Source organism: Pongo pygmaeus, chromosome 6, assembly GCF_028885625.2.
Source record: "Pongo pygmaeus isolate AG05252 chromosome 6, NHGRI_mPonPyg2-v2.0_pri, whole genome shotgun sequence".
In the NCBI taxonomy this organism is placed as follows: domain Eukaryota; kingdom Metazoa; phylum Chordata; class Mammalia; order Primates; family Hominidae; genus Pongo; species Pongo pygmaeus.
The window spans coordinates 155955753-155975975 of record NC_072379.2 but is presented as its reverse complement, the minus strand read 5'-3'; the positions used below and the strand labels follow the sequence as shown (position 1 = coordinate 155975975).

At 37.8% G+C, this 20223-nt stretch overlaps 1 protein-coding gene across 11 annotated transcripts in view; it reads left to right on the top strand.

Moving 5' to 3' along the window:
* LMBR1 (limb development membrane protein 1) overlaps positions 1-20223 on the top strand; it is a 208915-nt gene that overhangs the window by 124619 nt on the left and 64073 nt on the right. For 10 of the 11 annotated variants that reach the window (XM_054493923.2, XM_054493930.2, XM_054493924.2 and 7 more), the window contains 4 exons: positions 2884-3010; positions 3504-3572; positions 4466-4530; positions 10196-10268. In XM_054493923.2, coding sequence (XP_054349898.1) covers positions 2884-3010; positions 3504-3572; positions 4466-4530; positions 10196-10268 — 334 coding nt within the window. Of the gene's footprint in view, positions 1-433; positions 569-2883; positions 3011-3503; positions 3573-4465; positions 4531-10195; positions 10269-20223 lie in introns of those variants that run through there. The other variant, XM_054493926.1, reaches the window with a different exon arrangement.

The following is a 20223-nucleotide window of genomic DNA, read 5'->3' as shown; positions in this document are numbered from 1 at the left end:
ATTAATAGATCCCAGGAGTCTTCTTATATCCCTTAAGCCAATCTGCATGGGCCCCTCCTCTTTCTTTTCCAGAAAGCCATCTATTAGTCCCCTATCCTTGTCACCAAAAACCGTCAAGAACTGTGAAAAGTCTGAGATTCTATTCTGCTTGCAAACTAACAAGTTAGTCTCCGAGTTTGATGGATGCTAGTTGTAAACCTGAGATGTCTGGGTCAGAGACAAAGGACTTGGTTATGCACAGCACATAACCGAGTGCACAAGCTTCCTTTTGGTGCCAGTTCCCCTTGACCCCAAGCCCCACAGTGGGCCTGTATCACAGCTAGGGAACCCACCATATTTATATCGGGCTGCAAGCAACTCTGTCTAACCTTTGCTTGGAGGTGAATATTGTGCTACCAGACAGTAAACAAACCTGTCCTTTGCTTCAGAGATACACTATCTCTAAATCCCAAGGCCATCTGCTGTACAACCTTAAGAAGACAGTTCCAAATAAGGTCTGTCCCTGCCTCTGCTTGTGAGATGCACAGAAATGTGAGAGAGCCATGGAGCATTGTCTCCCAGCACACAGGTACATACTTGAAGAAAACAAGTTTAATTACTAAGAAATAGTTCTTACCAGAATATCAGAGGAAGTCTGTAAATTTTATGGTGATTGATTTCCCAACATTGATTATCATCCTAAAAATTATTGTTACAGTGTTAAAATTATTTAACATAACAATTACAACTTCTTTTGGACAGTGGGTTTTAAATGGTTCCAAGGAGCTAGCACTGTGTAGTTCATATATTGTAACACTTCGGACACTATTAGCGCTGTTTATTAGCTCATGTATATTACAGGTATGATGCATGTGTTGTTTGTGTTGGGAGCCCTACTCTTTAGTTCATGTATTTCATAGGGGCTGCTTGGAGGCAGGGAAAGACAGGATTGAGAGAGTGTAACACAAACGCTAGAACAAATCTGCATAAATGTGCAAGATATAATTTTATCTCCTTTTGTCTGTTTATTGATAGACCTTCCACAAAATATTTAATGTGTAATAAAACGGATTTTAGAAAGAGAGAAAAGGAGGGGAGGAGGAAGAAAGGAAGAGAGAAGTCATTGTTAAAGGTGGTAGATTATGTTTTGGTATCTGTATTAGTCTGTTTTCTGTCTCACACTGCTATGAAGAAATACCTGAGACTGGGTAATTTATAAAGAAAAGAGGTTTAATTCACTCTCAGTTCGACATGGCTGGGGATGCCTCAGGAAACTTACAATCATGGCAGAAGGCACCTCTTCACAGGGTGGCAGGGGAGAGAATGAGTGCCAGCGGGGGACATGCCAGACGCTTATAAAACCATCAGATTTCATGAGAACTCACTCAATATCATGAGAACAGCATGGGGGAAACCACCCCTATGATTCAATTACCTCCCACTGGGTCCTTCCCACGACACATGGGGATTATGGGAATTACAATTCGAGATGAGATTTGGGTGGGGACACAGGCAAACCGTATCAGCATCTTAAATAGTTTGAAAGTTGTGAAGTGGAAGTTCAAAGGACTCTTCAGTAAAGTAGTAGTGTGTTTTGTGACTATTCACATTTCATCTCCTGTGATTAATAGCTACTTACTATGAGATCTCATGTGTTAAAATACAAGCCTAATTCATTCTGGTTCACTGGCCTCCCGTGCTATGAACACTTCAGGTGAGCTGACTCTCAGATTTGAGGAAGTGTTTTAAACTTGCCAAATGCAGACTTGTGGTAAGTCTGCGATATTGTTGAAGGACTAGTAAGAAAAAGTCACTTCACCTCAGAGGTAATCATTTAGGGCTAGGTATACTTCTCCATGCTTTTAGGACGTTTTCTTTCCTTTCTATTGAATTTGAAGAACTGGGGTGCCATGATTTTAGTGCATCCTATTCCTGCAATTCAGAAACTAGAAAGTAATACTTAGGACACAATTGAAATAAGTGTATGTTTTGGAATTTTATAACTCATATTTTTATGTTAAATGTGGAATGAGATTACATAATTTATTGAGAAATATGGATGTATTTATAATTTTGTTGGTTGTGTTAGATAATTGTAGGTTAGTGCATTGCAGTACAAAATATCAATATGATTCTTTAACTTATAGGTGCAAATTCAATCATTGGATGATTTTTTGGGAGTAAAAGCGGTTTCTTTTTTTGTCTTATCCTGCAGTTTTTAAGTTTTAAAAGTCTGGCCTTTAGTTTGGTCCTGAAGTCAGAATTTGTTTTACATTTAAAACAAAGTTGTGCATAATGATTATATTATTATATTCTTGTCGCATGGATTAATGAAAATTCTATATAATGTGAAGAAAAGCATCATATAGAATTGGTAAAAGCAGTATCTCTATAGTTTATAATGCTGGATTACAATGGACAGTTCTTCAGCGGCACAGTAGAGGGCTCCGGAGGCTGTGAGGAGCACCAGAGTCCATGCTAGAGAGAGCCGGCGCTCTCCAGCAGCTCGGAGCATTGTGGCGCACCAAGTTCAGTGCTCACTGAACTGTTTGGCTCTGTGCCATAATTAGCCTTCTATTCCCTTGATTAGAATCAGGGATAGAAATTCATTAATCTGCTTTGTTAGTGGAAAGTGTTAGGAAAGTAATTGTTAAAAATGGTTCTGCAGATGTTTTTTATGAAGAATTTTTTTTGTGTTTTATTCAAGCTTAATAATATTTTCCATAATTTTGAAAAGTCAGTCTAAACATTGTAAACCATAAGTACTTAGTGTTTTTTTCCTGTTAATAAATATAAATTTCCTCTCCTTCCAAGGGATTATTTTATGCTTTCATATAGGCAGAAACCTTATTGTTCATGAAATGAAGTAAAATACTAAAATTATATTTCTACTCTATTTTTCAGGGAATCCGAGCCCGCATTTTAGAGACTTTGGTCATGCTTCTTCTTCTTGCGTTACTCATTCTTGGGATAGTGTGGGTAGCTTCAGCACTCATTGACAACGATGCCGCAAGCATGGAATCTTTATATGGTATGGATTTCCTTGTTTTAACCAGTTTCCTTACTGGAAACTATAGTTTGGGATATAATTACACACTCAATTTTAAAAACATTTAAATCTTTGTGTAGTTAACAAAGATGTTTGATGTTAATTTACAGAATTAAGAAATCTTTAGATATCTTTATCTAAAAATGAAGTTTTATTTCTTTTATATGTGAAGAACAAGTAAGCAGCTTTTCAGATTTTTTGTTGTTGTTGTTGTTAATTGGTTTCTGTTCTTCAAATTCCGTGGAGACATTTTTTCTCCCTCCAAACAGGTTTTGCTAAAGGGTTACTTCTTGGTTTTCTATTTTAGATATTTTTATTGTACAATTTAGAAATTATATGGCTTAATAAACTCAAATAGGCAATTACAATGTTTACATGAGGTATAGTCAGCCTGTATCTTATTGTAAGATAGACTGACTGTATCTTAATGTGCAGTATTTTGGATTTATTAAAATATATTTACTTTTTTTAATAGATCTCTGGGAGTTCTATCTACCCTATTTATATTCCTGTATATCATTGATGGGATGTTTGTTACTTCTCTGTAAGTATTTTTCAGACTTAATATTAAGAGAAAAGTAGAGTTGTCCTTATTCTGGAAAATTCAGGGAAGTTTTCTGATGAGATTTCTTAACTATTTGGAGATTTTTTTGAGTTCGCCTTAATTTTTATTCAAAATAAATTTTGATAAATGGAAACTTTGAAATAATAAGATGCTTTTATTGTTCTGTAAGGAAAGCCTCTTCTACTGGGTTGTAGAGTGAGACAGACGGACACACACACACACACACACACTCACACACTTTCACACACTCATACACAGTCATACTTACATACACTGACACACAAACCATGTGCACACTCATACATACATGCCGTAGCCTCACCCCCATACCTGTCATAATGCTAGATTCTCCTTTTAAATGGAAATGGTAGAATTATGTATGATAAGTTTGTGGTTTTTTAAAAGTTTGTTTTGTTTTACTTGAAGCATCACAGCCTATCTCAGGGATAAGTAGATAAACGTAGTTTAAAGGACTTAAGACTATGGTTGTCACCTTTAGATATTCTTGTTTGTTTCTCAGTCCTATTAATACTTGAAATTTAACCTGTTCTTTGCTAATCTTTCTTTATTTTAAGCAAAAGTATTTATTATTATTCAACTGCTAGAATCTGGAATATTATTCTAAGCCTTTTTTTGTTGTCACATGTCTTTCATAACTAATTACACCTATCCTGCTCACATGGTCCCTCTAGCTTCTTTATTGATGATGGTGAAGAGTCCTCTGAAAAAACACTGACAATCTCAGTTGGAGAGAAGAATGTTCTTAAAATGATAATCTTTGAATTTCCCTTATTTTTACGGTCTAGTTGTTTATCTCTTTCTCCAAGGTCTATAATGTCGCTTTCTGTCTTTTGGTGATCTTATTTCTGCAGTGTGTACACCAGTTGGCCTTTCTCGTATGTTCACAGTGATGGGTCAGTTGCTAGTGAAGCCAACAGTAAGTATTTAATTATAAATCATTTTGTTTATTAAATAAATGTGTTTAAATTTGATTGTCTTTTATATTGTGAGGTAGCATTTAGAAATAGAAGAAGAATATGTTTTGTATGTTTATCACTCAAATTGTTGTTTTATTAAGTTTTTTTTTTTTTTTTTTAAAGACAGAGTCTTGCTCTGTCGCCCACGCTAGAGTGCAGTGGTGCGATCTCGGCTCACTGCAGGCTCTGCCCCCCGGGGTTCACACCTTTTTCCTGCCTCAGCCTCCTGAGTAGCTGGGACTACAGGCGCCCGCCACCTTGCCTGGCTAATTTTTTTGTATTTTTAGTAGAGATGGGATTTCACTTTGTTAGCCAGGATGGTCTCGATCTCCTGACTTTGTGATCTGCCCACCTCGGCCTCCCAAAGTGCTGGGATTACAGGCGTGAGCCACTGCACTCGACCTATTAAGTTTTTTTTTTAATAGAACTTTGGTTAAACTTCCAATCTTTGGAAACCAAATTTGGTTTTGCTTTTAAAATACTAACTATAGGCGCATAGGTAAAAATTCATCTAGCAAATTTTAGGACAAAATTTACAAATATTTACAGGTATTTTAGGTGTCCATTGCCTAATATCAAAAAGTACCTCTATTATGTTTCAAAATTTACATGTATGCTTTAATTTACAAAATGGTTATATTTCTGAAAATTTGTCTGCATATTGTGTCTCGATTAATTGAACCATACTTTACCTTTCATCTTAGAGACACTATATATTAGTTTTTAAATGATTTTCGGTTGATTGTAATTCTAATGATTTGTTGCTTTCTTTGGTCTCTATTTTGTCAGATATTTAATTATATAAAAATGATTTCTTAGCTGCACCTAGGAAATTTGTCTCTTATTTTCATGGATCCTCACTGCTTATGAACTCAGGTGTAAACTACTTACATGTTACAAAGCCTTTCACAGCCTGGTCCACACTCAGTTTTTCTCTAGCTGTCCCTGTGTTTACTGTCACTCTAGCTCATGAGCGAACTTGCTGTGCTCTGAATAGGCTCTATGCATTCTGTCTCCAGGACTGTCTCTTTCCCTCTAAGGCCTCTTACCTGCTCCAGCTACCTAGCAGCCTCCTACGGCCTAGCTCAAGTATCAGCTCCACTGTCTACATAGCTTTGAACCTTGCCTTGCTTCTTCAAGGACAAAGAATTAAAGTCCTTTCTTTGTATTTCTCATGTTCCTTTTTGTTTCTGTCTCACTAGTAATACTTATTAAATAGTTATAGTTATGTGTTTGTCTTCCTTGTCATGATTCATTTAGGGAAAATACTGAGGAAGTGTTATAGGGGCTATATTTTCAGTAAATGCTTGCTTAATTTTGAAAATCATAATATTTTTATATTTTAAAGATAAAGTTTAATTTTTTATTTATAAAAAAATGCATAAATACATTTTACAAAAAGTATGTAAACGTTGTATACACACTTGTGTGCCACACACATGCTGTCAAGTCTTGAAATTCCTTTCCCTCGTAAAGAGGTTTTGGGACACTGAATTCATTCAGTTTCTTCCTACATTTGTTGTTGTTGTTTGTTTGTTTGGTCTTCTTTCTCCTTTTCTGCTTCCTGACTCCTAACTATAGGCAAATGTTTAAAGTTCTATCATTGGTCTAAAGTTCTATTAATGCTCTGCTCCTAAACCATCTCTGCCATTTCCACATCACTTTTAAATGCCTAATTCTAATGAGGAAAAGACAATGGAAACAAATTACAGTACATTTTAAGTGCTATAATTGAATACCCCATGGAGCTGAAAACTCAACGTATATAAAACGAAACTACTTACTTAGCTCCCGTCCCCAAGCTAGTTTTTCTCCTGAACTTGTCTCTTATTAATGTTAAATATAGTTAACCCCAAGTTTCTCCTCAAAGAATCAGTATGTTAGTATGTTCAGCTCTCTTCTTCTTCGATTCTCCATTTTAAAGTTTAACTTCCTGGTTCTCTTCACCCCCTTGCCTCTAGTTTCAGTAAACAACTTTCCCACCAGACCTAATCAGTGTTTCGCATCTGTTCCCTGGTCACCTGCTCCGTCCTGACTTACCCCTGGTCACCTTCTTTGACCTGAGTCACCCCTGGTCACCTGCTCTGACCTAAGTCATCTTTAGTTACCTGTTCTTAACTGTCCTTCCTGCTAGACTAGTCACCCCGCCACTTTGGCTCATACACCTGCTCCCTTTAAAATAGCCAGTCGGAATTAGCTTAGACTGTGTGGTCCAACCATAGCCAATAGGGGAACGACACAGCAGTAGGGCCCTGCGTCAGAAATAAGAACTCCTTCCCCTCCCCTGTGCAGGTGTGCTCTCGCCATTACTCCATTCACCAGTCGCACCCTTCTATAGAAGTAAAAATTGCCTTGCTGAGAAAATTAAATTTATGTTCGAGTGCTATTTCTTTGCAGCACCGGGGAATGAGCATTTTGCATTTCTAACATTAACAGTATCCTCAAAGTCTTATCTTTGTTTCTTTTCTTGTTGGTAACATTCAATAGTAAAGATTATTTATTGAGTAATTGAATGTATTGTATATGCTAGCAATAAACACTATATTTTACACACATAATTTCATTTTATCCTGATGACAAACCTATAAGTTAGATAGTGGTATTCTTATTTTATGGCTAAACTAATGTCATTTCAGGAAGATTAAGTAGCTTGTACAAGATCAGAGATCTATGAGGGGGCAGAGTGTGAACCCAAGAGGCTGGTTTCAGACCAGAAGCTGGTCTGCCATTCTATTTTGCTGTAAGCTCCAGAGCTGTAAAACCACTTTATTTGCTCAGTGGACTTTTACCCCTCCACTTCTGTGTTTTGCTTACAGTTTCCTCTAATTGAAATGCTTTTCTTTTGGTAATTTAAGCTGTCAGATAAGATGCTACTATGCTACTACCATCAAAAACACTGGTCAAAACTTTTTTCTCCCCATCTGGGAATAATTTTTCTTCCTTTGAACTTTTGTAATGTTTCATTTAAGCCACCGGTATGACTTTAACAAATCTTCTAATTATTTTTTAAATTCATCTGATCTCTTCTGCTACTCTAGAATATAAGCCGTTTGAGGTCAAGGACTATGTCTTACCCATATTTAAGCCCCCATTAGCCCATAGTAGTTGAGTATAGGGTTTGAAGGCACGTAACATTTCTTTGGTTACCCTGTTTCTTGGAATATAAAATGGAGATGAGAACAGTCTATTTTTCGTAGGATTGTTGTAGAAATCAAGGAGGATGGTGCTCATAAGCACTTAACACAAGTATATGTGTGTTATTCACATTGTCACTGCATTAGTCTATTATGCATTGGTATAAACCTGAGGCTGAGTAATTTATAAAGAAAAGAGGTTTATTTGGCTTATGGTTCTGCAGGCTGTACAAGAAGCATGGCACTGGAACCTGCCTCTGGCTAGTGCTTCAGGAAGCTTCCAGTCATGGCGAGAGGTGAACGAGGAGCATTTGTGTCACAGGGCAAGAGAGGGAGCAGGCGAGAGAGAGGTCCATACTCTTTTAAACAACCTGCTGTCATGTGAACAAATAGAGCAAGAACTCAGTTATTACTGTGTGGACAGCACCAAATCGGTTATTCATGAGAGATCCACCCCCATGACCCAAATACTCCCCACCGGGTCCCACCTCCAATACTGGGGATCAGATTTCAACATGAGGTTCGGAAGGGACAAACATCCAAACTACATCAGTCACTCATTCACACTAAGGCATACCTGTGGTGATAAGTAATTCTTGGACAATTTGCATAAGAAAGATAATCCTTTTGTATGCGTTAGACCTTATGTAAAAACTGTCAATTCTGATCCAGATAGTAGAAAGTGAAGAGAAGTGTTGATGGGAAAGGAACTTTGGATCAAGGTCCCCAAGGACCTGGTCCCAGACATGTGGGTTTTCTCTGGGATTCCTCTCCCCTGACCCACTGCATCCAGTAGATCCTCTCCGTGTACCACTCTTTCTCCTCGGGAGTAGCTCACATTCCAGCACTTGCCACTCATTTCAGCCTAAATGTTCCCTCTTTGGAGAGGTCTTGCTGGCTGGCTGTTTAGGTATCCCTTCCCCTTTTCTTCCTATTCCTTTCTTCCTCATAGGATGGTCATTCTTTGTCATTATTTGTTTGTATATTTATTTGTTTATTACTGTTGATTATTATTTTAGTATTTGTTTTTTCTCACCTTCCAAGTCAGGCTTCTCAAGGATTGAGTTGGTATGTGTGCCAGTGATGAGTTCAGTGCTAGGTCATAGGGGACCGTAAAGATTTGTTGAAAGGCTGGGAATTATTGGATTGCTTCAAATAAATTTCACATCAGCTGTATAAATTGGACATCTGACAGGGATTGCATGATTTGAAAATCTGTTTTCTGAAAATACTTTAAAGTCTGAAAGGAGATGTATATATGGTTTCTATCTTTTTGTCCATTAGCTCCTCACAGTTTATTTTTTTTTGCTGAGTGTAAGTAGTTTGGATGTGAAGATATGGAACACTGATATCAGCTCTAGACTTCTTTCAGATTTTCCCTACAGCTAGGAAGATAATAAGGATCCTCTCAGAAGGATAGCTATGTTAACAAAACTAGAATTAAATCAATTTTAGGTTTTTTAGCAGTGCAGACAATATCCCATACAATTGTTAAATCATTAGTATTTTTTTTTTTGAACTACTGTTGTATGACTTGGTTTATATGTAAACATACCACTTCTAGATTTTGGTCTATTGGATGATTTTGATAATACCAATCTTTAATATTCATGGAGTGTTTTTAGTACATAAAGATGATATAAATGGAAAGTATTGCATGTTACTGATGTAGTTTATGGATTTCTTGTTTTAGACATTATGTAGGTAAATGTAAATGAGAAAACAAATGTTGGACTGGGTGTCTGTTCCTTCTATCTCTAAAATATTGGCTTGGGCCTTATATTTGTTGTGGTTATTTACCATAGTTAGCTTTTTGGCTGTTTAAAATTGGTACATGTAGGCCGGGCGGGTGTGGTGGCTCATTTCCATAATCCCAGCACTTTGGGAGGCTGAGGCAGGCGGATCACCTGAGGTCAGGAGTTCAAGACCAGCTTGGTCAACATGGTGAAACCCGTCTCTACTAAAAATACAAAAATTAGCTGGGCATGGTGGTGTGTGCCTGTAGTCCCAGCTACTAGGGAGGTTGAGGCGGGAGGATCGCTTGAACCCGGGAGGCAGAGATTGCAGTGAGCTGAGATTATCGTGCCACTGCACTCCAGCCTGGGCATCAGAGTGAGACTCTGTCTCAAACAAACAAACAATAATAAAAAAATTCATACATGTAGCCTGCATCTCAGAATGTCACTAAAAAACCCTAAAATTCATACATTTGTTGGCCATTGAGAAGAGTTCCTTAGTTTAATCCCTTAAACTTTAAAAATATCCAATTTAAATGTATATAGGGTTTGTGATAACTTTTTATGTGTTTGGTTATATACTAAAGTATTTATACTTAATTTGTAAATAAAATAGTTGGAGCTTTTTTATTTTGGGTTCTTAGAAATTTGAATGAATACATTATCTAAAATAAATTGACCAAATAGCCTAAATGGTCTCATAAGCATTAGTTTTATAACGTTGAATTATTGAATAGTTTTATCTTTAAATTTAGATTCTTGAAGACCTGGATGAACAAATTTATATCATTACCTTAGAGGAAGAAGCACTCCAGAGACGACTAAATGGTATGTTTATGTTACATATTTAGACTGGGATCAAAAAAAACTTTTTAATTTCAAGAAGATAGATAATTGAAGGGAAAAAATATAAACCTCTCTGAATCTTGTGCTGCTACAAGAGGAGGACACTTTAGAGTAACAAAAGAACTTCCCCGGTGAAGAGAGGTTTATTGCAGATCCTGGCCGAGATAAGCTGTAACCTAGCAGGACCTATTCTTTGTGAGACTTTGGCCACTAAGGGACTAGACACCTCCCTACTGCCAACTATGTTTATGTTTTAAGCATATGACTTTAAAATTTAATTTTTAATTACTGATGGTTTTTGAAGAACCAGCGAAGAAAAAAGTAATGATATAGTTTAACAGATAGTATAGGTAGATTTTCTTTAATTTTACTCAAGTAATTTTCAAATGTTGGAAAGCCAGTCTCCCGCCAACAAGATCAGATAATTAATAACGAACTGCATTTCAGAATCATGATTCAAGAGTAGATATAAAATAGAAGGTTAGTTTATGAAATGCTGAGAAATAGGTATCTACCTACTTTCTTCAATTATAAATAGTGAATTTAAATCATCACCCCAAAAGTGTTCCTAATATTTTAGAGCTTTTTTCTTAGATCCTGGAATTTCAGTTTGTATCTGTTCTAGAGGATTCTTGTCAGTAACATTATATAATTTGATACAGATAAACTTTTAGACTGGAACTACATATGTCTTTTATTCTTTTAACTTACTTAAAACCAATGTTTAAACCTGTTTAATTTCAGAGTTATAAACTTAAGTTAACAATGTCAGCTTTATAAAGTTTCCTTAAAGCAGTACATATTATAATAAATTTGTCTTATTTGGATAATCATGCTACTGTGCAATAAACATGCCTGAGTTGTAAAGAATATGTGTCAAGCTGCTCCCTGCAGTGTGGGATTGTTTCAGCCTCAGGTAGCCACCATTTCTGTTTCACAGATGAGGAGGCTGATATCCAGACAGGGTAAAATGTAGTGCCCCATGAATTGAAGAATTTTGAATTGACTTTAATCTTAACAAAACAAAATCCAAAAATACAGCCTTTCTCACTTTCCCCGTCCACAGTAGGAAAAATAAAAAAGGTCTTTCTAGAATCTTTATAAATCCTTTGGCTCCTCAAATTTAAAAGTGGCTGATTATATATAAAGAAGTTGAAAAGGAAACCCTTGCTAGATGGCTAAATGTATTATAAAATGAAGCCAAGCCAAAATCAGTAAAAACACCTCACTGGCATAGAAATGTTACAGAGAAGAGATGGATTGGACCTGGAGAGGATGGAGGATGTTATGATAACTAATGCTAAATATAATTTTTTTACATACCATTTTGGTAGGCCATGCACTGTTTATCATCCGTTTGGTAGATTGTCTAAAATCTTTTCAGTGAAACTCTTAAGTGATATGTTAGGATAATTATGATTTTGCTGTTTGCCGCTGGTTAGCCACTGTGGACTGTTTCAGGTGGAAAATAAAGAGCTAAATGATTTATGTTTATAACATAAATGGTTCTTTGGCAAAATGGACATTTTGACTAATACAGATTAAGAATTGTGAGCTTCAGTAGGGTATGCTTAGAAATACGTGTAGGAAGGCAAGACTAAAAAAATCACGACTTATCTTAAGCAAATAGAAATAGGAGGTAAGAGAAACCATCCCCTGGATTTTATTTAATCTAGTGTTATGACTAGTGTGTATTGTTGTAACAGTTACTTTCTATTTTAAATTATAAAACTAAAGTGTTTATTGTTTTACTCTTGCTATTAAAAAGAATTCCAGAATAATGAGAGTAAAGGACTTTTAAAAAATACAAATTCCATTGCTGATTGATCACAGAGTTGCTGGCGGCGCTTTCTTCGTGTGTGTTGGGATGTGTGGTGTGCACTGCAGAAATCTTTGGGGTGTCAGTGTGGCTTACTCTGAGCTCAGTTGTACCGTTACGCGAAAAAACATGACAGCCAGCACCAAGAAGTGCTTTGCTGTAGAAATAACAGTTTTTTTTTTTTAAAGTAACGTGAGTTATTGTGGTAGTTATGATGTTACTACAGTTGAATTTTCATGCCTGGTTTTAAAAATAATCAGTATCAGTTTGTGTTGGAATGCCTGACTGTGACTTCTCGATTGTTTATTTGATGGTGCTGTAGGTATAAAGCTATTGGGAGGTTTTGTTCTTGTTAATGTTGTTTCATGGAATGTTAATAAAGTAAAGCAAAGCTGTGTGCTGTGATAATGTTAATTGGTATCCTGAATAAGCCATCTTGTTATCAGCCACTCTCTACCCTTTCTCCTTTCCTTTTTTGCTTATTACAGATCTTAATTAAGCACTAGATATTGTGTAGATGAATTAAGACGCTGAGTCTCGAGATCATAGGCTAGTTGCCTGAAGAAGAAGAGAAAAAAGGACAAGAATTTATAAATTTTTATTTAGTGCTTAACTACTTGAAAAAAAGGAATAGAGAGGAAGGAGTTCTGTGTTCTGAGTCAGGAGGGAGCCCCAGAGCACCTGTCGTTTGGCTAAGACAGCACCTCCCTCATGTCCCTGTTGTCATGGCAGGAGTAGAGAGGTCCACAGAGCCCACTGTGATCTCGGCAGGCGGCCTTCCCCTTCCCCGCAGCACACAGCCTCCCCTCTGCCATTTGCTTTGGGACCGTCAGGACTAATGGGTACATTTTGTCCATCACTCCTCTTTATCGTGGTCAGCACATGGAGCCCAGAACATCCAGGTTCCTTGCACCCTGTGTCTCTATACATCCCATTTCTGACCTGGTTTTCTACTTTCCTCTAGCTTCTGAAACTTTCTGCTTTTGCCATTTGGAACTGAGAGTTAACTCATGAACAAAACCCCTGTATCTTCAACTGCCACTTTCTCGCTCGAAGGAACTTGGCACACATTCCCGCCACCCGCTCATGTGACGGCTTGCTTCTACCACACCCCTCATTTGGCTGGTCCTGGAGTCTGAGTAGGTGCCCTCCTGTTCCCTTTTACTACTCGCCAGCACTTTGGATCTCATGTCATCAGACCATGACCTAGTCCTGTCATTTGCTCACCTCCCAGGCCTTTTCTGCTCCCCTCTGGAGGATTTTTGCTCCTCGTTTCTAATCCTTCTCTGATTCTGTGCCTTTTTCGTGGTGATTTGGTGTCTGTGCGCGTGTCCTTCCCATCACTCCGGGACACTCCTTGCCTGTCCCTGTGGTTGTCTGCCTCACCCGCTCGTGCCTGTGACATAACCCATTCAAGTTCTTCTGCATAATGTTACAGTCAAGCATCCTACTCTCCACCTACCACTTCTTCTTTTTCCAGTTCACTTCTTCTAGCACTCCCATTTCCTACAATTCTTCAGTATGGAGATTTAACATACCCTTATCTTAACCCCTTTTTTTCATCCCCCCATCATTTCCCCATCCCCCTACTTCCTTGCACAGTTTACATTCCTGGACTGTTGTTAGACTCAGTCCCCTGCATACACTCTTAGCTCCCTTTTGTGGTCTCACTGGATTGTACTGAAACCCAAGCCTTCAGTCTGCTCGCCTCTCCCTGTTCTGTGCTCTCACTCCTAGCTGGCTGACTGACCCTCCTGCCTGGCCTTCCTTTATATATGTGACCAATATCCTAAATTAACTTTACATTCTCCTGGATGACTTTATTCTGTCTTTTCTTCCCTCAGATCTTCACCATCCTTACTCTCCACTGGTGACCTTGTTTTCTGTTTTCTTAAGAAAATAGAAGCAATCATAAGAGAATTTTCACAAGCTTTTTCCTTCATGCCAACCCACCTCCCTGCAGCTCCCCTCACAGCTGCCTTTTCCCTCGATGCTGTGGCTGAATTGTCTGTGTGCCTGGCTAATGCCAGCGCTCCCCTAGTGCCCTGGATTCCATCTCTTCTCACTGATTAAAGGACACGATCTAGCAATTCTACTCTTTCTGACTCTCTGTCTCTGTCATGATTCAGTTTTTCTCCAACTGGGTCCTTTCCATCAGCATGAAGATATGCTATAATTTTCCCAAAAGGAGACAGAGGAAGGAATCTGCCTTGACCCCATATCCCCTCCAGGTCACCACCCATTCCTTTGGTCTTTATGGGAAAGCTCACAAGAGTTGTGTGCTCATGGGTTTCACATTTTGTTTTGAAACTCACTCTTGCTGCCACTGTTCCATGAAATGCCATGGTCAGGTTGGTCTGTGACTTTGTAGTCCTTATCTTACTCTCTTTCCTCCTGGAAATATCTTTTATTCCACTTGGTTTTCAGTTCACCATACTTTCCTCTTCCTTTTATTTAATGGGCTGCTTTTTCTCAATCCACTTTTCTGGCTTTTCTGTGTCTATAATTTCTTCACCTGGAAAGTCTTATGCCTCCGTCTTTAAAATTCTCTATTTACTTTTACTCTCTTGTTAGTTCATCTGGTCTCATGGCTTTAAATATCACCGATTTAAGCTGCGACCTCTACTCTGAGCTTTGAACTTAAAGATCTAACTGTCTAGTGGAAATTTCCATTTGGATGTCCAATAGACATCTTAAACATATGTCCAAAGTAAACTCAAGATCTTTACTTCTAGATTTTGCTTCTTTTGCCATCAGCCCTTCTCTACAGGTGACAAATCATTCTTCCAGCTACTCAGGCCAAATCCTTGGAGTCTCTTTCTCTTAATTCCCATATGGATTCCTTCTGCAAAGCTGTTGGCTCCAGCTTCAGAGTAGCTCCGGAATCTGACTATGCCTCACCACCTGTGCTACCACCACCCCTTGGAGAGGTTTTTGCGGTAGCTTCCTAATGGCTTCTGTGCATATCTGTCTTGGGCCTAGTGAGTCAGAGAGAGTCTCTGACAATATGAGTCAGATCTTCCCACTTATTTGCTCCAAGTCCTCAGATGATGATTTCTGTTTCAGTCTGGATAACAGCAAAAGTCCTTGCAGTGGCTGCTCACTCCTGCCCCATGTCTGATGCCTGCTGTCTCTTTGCTCTTCCCCCACTGAGCCCCTTCCCTTGGGGCATTTTTATTGTGTTTCCCTCCACCTTCTCTCTTCCAGGTCTTTACCTAAATACCCTTTCGTGAAGCTTTCCCCCACTCTGGAGTGAGCCTTGTGGATATCGATTGTATCACTAAGCCCTACCTCTGCTCTGTGCTTCCCCTTTCCTGCATTATTTTTTTCTATAGCATTTTTTACTGTCTCACATGTTAAGTCTTTTAGTATATTGCCTGTCTCTCCACACGAGAACACGAACTCCAGGGATTTATTTATTTAATTATATTTATTGAGACAAGGTCTCACTGTGTCACCCAGGCTGGAGTGCAGTGACACAATCACTGCTCACTGTGGCCTCAACCTCCCGGGCTCAGGTGATCCTTCCCCTTTAGCCTCCTGAGTAGCTAAGACTACAGGCGCCCACCACCATACCCGGCTAATTTTTGTGTTTTTTGTAGAGACAGGGTTTTGCCATATTGCCCAGGCTGGTCTCAAACTCCTGGGCTTAAGCGATCTGCCAGCCTTGGCCTCCCATAGTGTTAAAATTACAGGTGTGAGCCACTGCACCTAACTGGGGCAGGGATTTTTGTAAATTACAGGTGGGAGCCACCGCACCTTATTGGGGCAGGGATTTTTGTTAGTTTTCTTTCCCTCTGTACCCTGATTCTATAATGTTGCTAGACACACGGTGGATATGTGGTAAACATTTGTTCCGTAAGTAAATTAATAGATGAAAAACGCACATGATGGAGAGTTGTCATTTTACCATAGAAGTGAAAAAGGAAGAGGAAGTAAAATTTGGTGACAAGACTGGACAGAATCACTTGGAGAGATTTCTTAGGAAGGCCCATAGTGGAGACTGCCAAGGACACACCAAGGTTGAGAGGCAGGAAGACCTTGTGCACTGGAGTGTTAGTGAAGAGGCCGAAATAAGGCAGTTTTCCCCTTACTGTTACGGCCATGGAATATGAGGAATCAAGAACCATTTCTACTCCAGACTCCTAAAGAGTAGCCCAACAGAAAGTCCCATTACATTAATTGTGGTAGAAAATCTTTTGTAATTCTTTCCTAGCATTAAGAGGATACACACACAAACACACACACACACATGCACACTCTTAACGTGTTTAAATGTTTAAGTAATGCAACGGCATTAATTGAAATAATTAGCTTTTGCGTGTGTATAGCCTATGGGTGTACTGGGTAACTTTAGAAGTAGTACCATAATGAATAGAAATTATTTTTTGTTGTTTAAGTTCAAAACCTCCGGAGTTCTTTTAATTTATTTTAAAATATTGTAGTCTTTGAACTTAATAATTCAACTCAGTTTCTTTAGATGCTATTTTCATCTTCATGATAAAAAGTTAGTGTATCATTTCTTATGGCAGTTACTTTCCTGCTTGATTCTCATCTTTTCAGTGGTTCACACCTGTAATCCCAGCACTTTGGGAGGCCGAGGCAGGCAGATCGCCTGAGGTTGGGAGTTCAAGACCCACCTGGCCAGCATGGTGAAACCCGGTCTCTATTAAAAATACAAAAATTAGCGGGTGTGGTGGCAGGCGCCTGTAATCCCAGCTACTTGGGAAGCTGGGGCAGGAGAATCGCTTGAACCTGGGAGGGGGAGGTTGCAGTGAGCCGATATCGCGCCATTGCACTCCAGCCTGGGCAACAGAGCGAGACTCCATGTAAAAAAAACAAAAAAGTCCTTGCCGTTGAAGCTTGTATTAATTATTTATTCTTAAGAGCACAGGTGATATTGTTGTTTCATTTTTGCTGGGTGTCAGATTGGAATACCTTTTTATCCTAAAAAATAAAAATAAAGGGATTGAAAAAAAACAAGACATGTCTTATACAAGCTTCTTGTAGAACTTGTGACCTGTCAGAAGCACTTAGTGTCATCATCAGTCCTTGAATCTTGCTGTTTATAACCAAGTTGAATTTGCCAGGGAATTTTATGAAGATGCCAAGGTTTAGGGTGGCATTTATGGTTGCTTTTTTAGAGCAGTTGCTTCTTTAGACTATCTTAGAGTAGTAGTCTGTCAGAGGCATTTTCAGTTATCGTTGGCAAGGTGATTTGCTAATTTGGTCATTACATTCTTTCATATAACACACTTAATGATATATGGAAGCTCATGCCAGATTTTCTTCCGTCCTCTAAATTACTTTCATCTTTGCTTTCCCTAGGCATTCTTCCAGGTTCTGGCAATGACAGTCCTACAAATACTATGTGCTGTTAGTTACATCACTGAAGGGAGAATATTTTGAATTTATCAGACTCTGGGCCACTTTGAGAAATGTCTGGTATTAGCGTGAAAGTGATCAAATATAATCAAAAAACATTTGTGTCCAAGGATCTGAAATGGTCAGAGATTCCTTGTTATAATTTATTCAGCTTCTTGGGCCCTTATTCACAATTTATGACAATAAAATGTGGCCCAAAGATATTATTTTTTTGCAAGATGAAATGAGGTGGCTGCCAGAGATATATGCTAATATAAAATCAGTAAATGAGGAATGCTTAGGAATAATAAACTATAGAATGAGTTAAATATTATATATTTTATGAAATATATATAGAGAGAGTTATTCTATAAAAATGATCCAAATTGGCTGGGTGCAGTGGCTCACGCCTGTAATCCCACCACTTTGGGAGGCCCAGGTGGGCAGATCACCTGAGGTAAGGAGTTCAAGACCAGCCTGGCCAACATGGTGAAACCCCGTCTCTACTAAAAATACAAAAATTAGCTGGGCGTGGTGGCATGCGCATGTAATCCCCACTACTCCGGAGGCTGAGGCAGGAGAATCGCTTGAACCCAGGCAGCAGAGGTTGCAATGAGCCGAGATCATGCCAGTGTACCACAGCCTGGGCAACAGAGCAAGACTCCGCCTCAATAAAGAAAAAAAATCCAAATTTGTGTAGTAGAAGATGAATTTAATATACCCGAGCTACCTTCTCAACTACAACCTAGATAGATGATGGTATTCCCAATAGTAGCTTATATAAACATAAAAGTTTAAAAATTATCTTAACATCTTACCTAGTTTAGATCTAGTAGCTCATATCTAAAGTAGAAAAAAGCTAAACCATTGCTTTAATTGTACCTAGCATTATATAATGTTCCTAAAGTTGATTGTTTAACAATTTCTATCTTGCAGTCATTAATAGTGAAAGTATATTTGCATTTTCACAGTTGTGTTGGATCTCAAAAGTCTCACATTACTAGGTCAAATAGCAATATTTTTGTGAATATGTCAGAAGTAAAAAGAAATTATTATTTTAATAATTATTAGCATTGCAAGTGGAATAGACATAGATACAGAGTTTTCGAGTGTATGGGCTGACTCTCTCCTTTGTAGATAGTAACAGTGTTAGTCCATGCTGAAATAGATACATTAGAGATTTCAATGTCCTGGCTTCAGTTTTCAAATGCTTTCTGGAGTTTGCCTAATCAGCATTGGCTCTGTGGTGTACAGTAAGTAGTGTTTGCTTAGAGAGATGGAAACTGTTTGCTCTGTGAATTATTAGGAGATTTGGGCTTTAACAACAAAGTTGTTTGCCTAAGTGATTAGAAATAATTTATAGTATTTGAGTGACCTCACATTCTTCATGATAGAGATCACTTTGGTCAAATTTAACGTAATAAGTATAATCAAATTTTTAAAGAGCTTCTTGGATAATATTTTCTAATCAAACTTTTTTTTGGTTATATGGTAAATTAAAAGTTAAATGTAACATCAATCTGTTTATGTTAGAGGTATCTACTTCCAAATGGTATTCATTATGAGACTAAGTTTAGGACACTGAATTGTTTAGGGAGATAATTGCATTGCAGCAATTATTTGAAGGGCTTGCAGATCTAATTGGAAATTTGTATTTGTTTTTAAAAATACATTTTCTATTTTAAGTTAAATACTTAGTATCTCTCCTTTTATATATGAAGGGTGTCTTATATATTAAGAAAGTTGTAAGGACAGCTTAGTTCTTGAATAAATACTGCACTTTGGGAAATTCTGTTATCTTGGAAGCAAAATATTTTTAATACCACACTAGTTTTTCAGCTTAAGAATAAAGCTGGGAAAAGTTGCCTTCAGCTATTAGTTTTCCTGAATCCAAAGAGACGGGTGGGGCAGGATCAAAAATACTTATTTGATCAAAGTTATTGGCTCTGAAGTTATTCTTACCTATGCAAGAAAGATGAAAGGTGTTGTTTTCATTGCATGTTAGTAACAGTGTAATTTTGAACTAATTGGTGTTGAACTGCCAATCACCTAAGGGGAATGCAAATAGATACTCTTACAATTTCCTTTGAGGTAGTGAAATCTTATGTTGGGGCTGGAAGAAAAACAGAATAATACCATTAAATTGACCTTAAATGAGCTGCTTTGTGGTTTTCTTGGAGAATCCCTTTTTATTTCTTGTGACTTGTCTAAACAGGTTTTGTCTACCAGTTTGACTTATTGACTAGACAATGCTGACGCTGGACATTTTAGATTCATTTGGAAATAAAGTAATGATAATGCAGTTCCTCGGGATATTTTAAATTTTTGGTATAACTTAAATTCACATAATACCTCAGTATTTGTTTGCAGTATGTCATAATTTCTTACGATAGTCATTGTTTGCTTCTGGTCATTTATAATGAAATATTTACCCAAAAAAGCTTACATTTCTCCCTTAGGTATTGCTCTATTATAATAAAGAGTGGTCTTGTCCTTGAATAATGTGTCATCCCAGATGAATCTAGTCATTTAATAAAAGTATGATTTATTTGAGGACAACAGAATGTAGTTTTGATTTTTATATGCAAGTCAGTCAGTATTTATTAATTACCTATTGTGTGCCTAGTGTTATATCACCTGCAAATAAAAGCACAGCATTTCAGAAATGCCATTTTAGTTATTTTCCTTTGAAGAATCTTACATTGAGTGGTCTAGACATTTGTATTGAGCTCTGTAAACATACCCACAAACTAG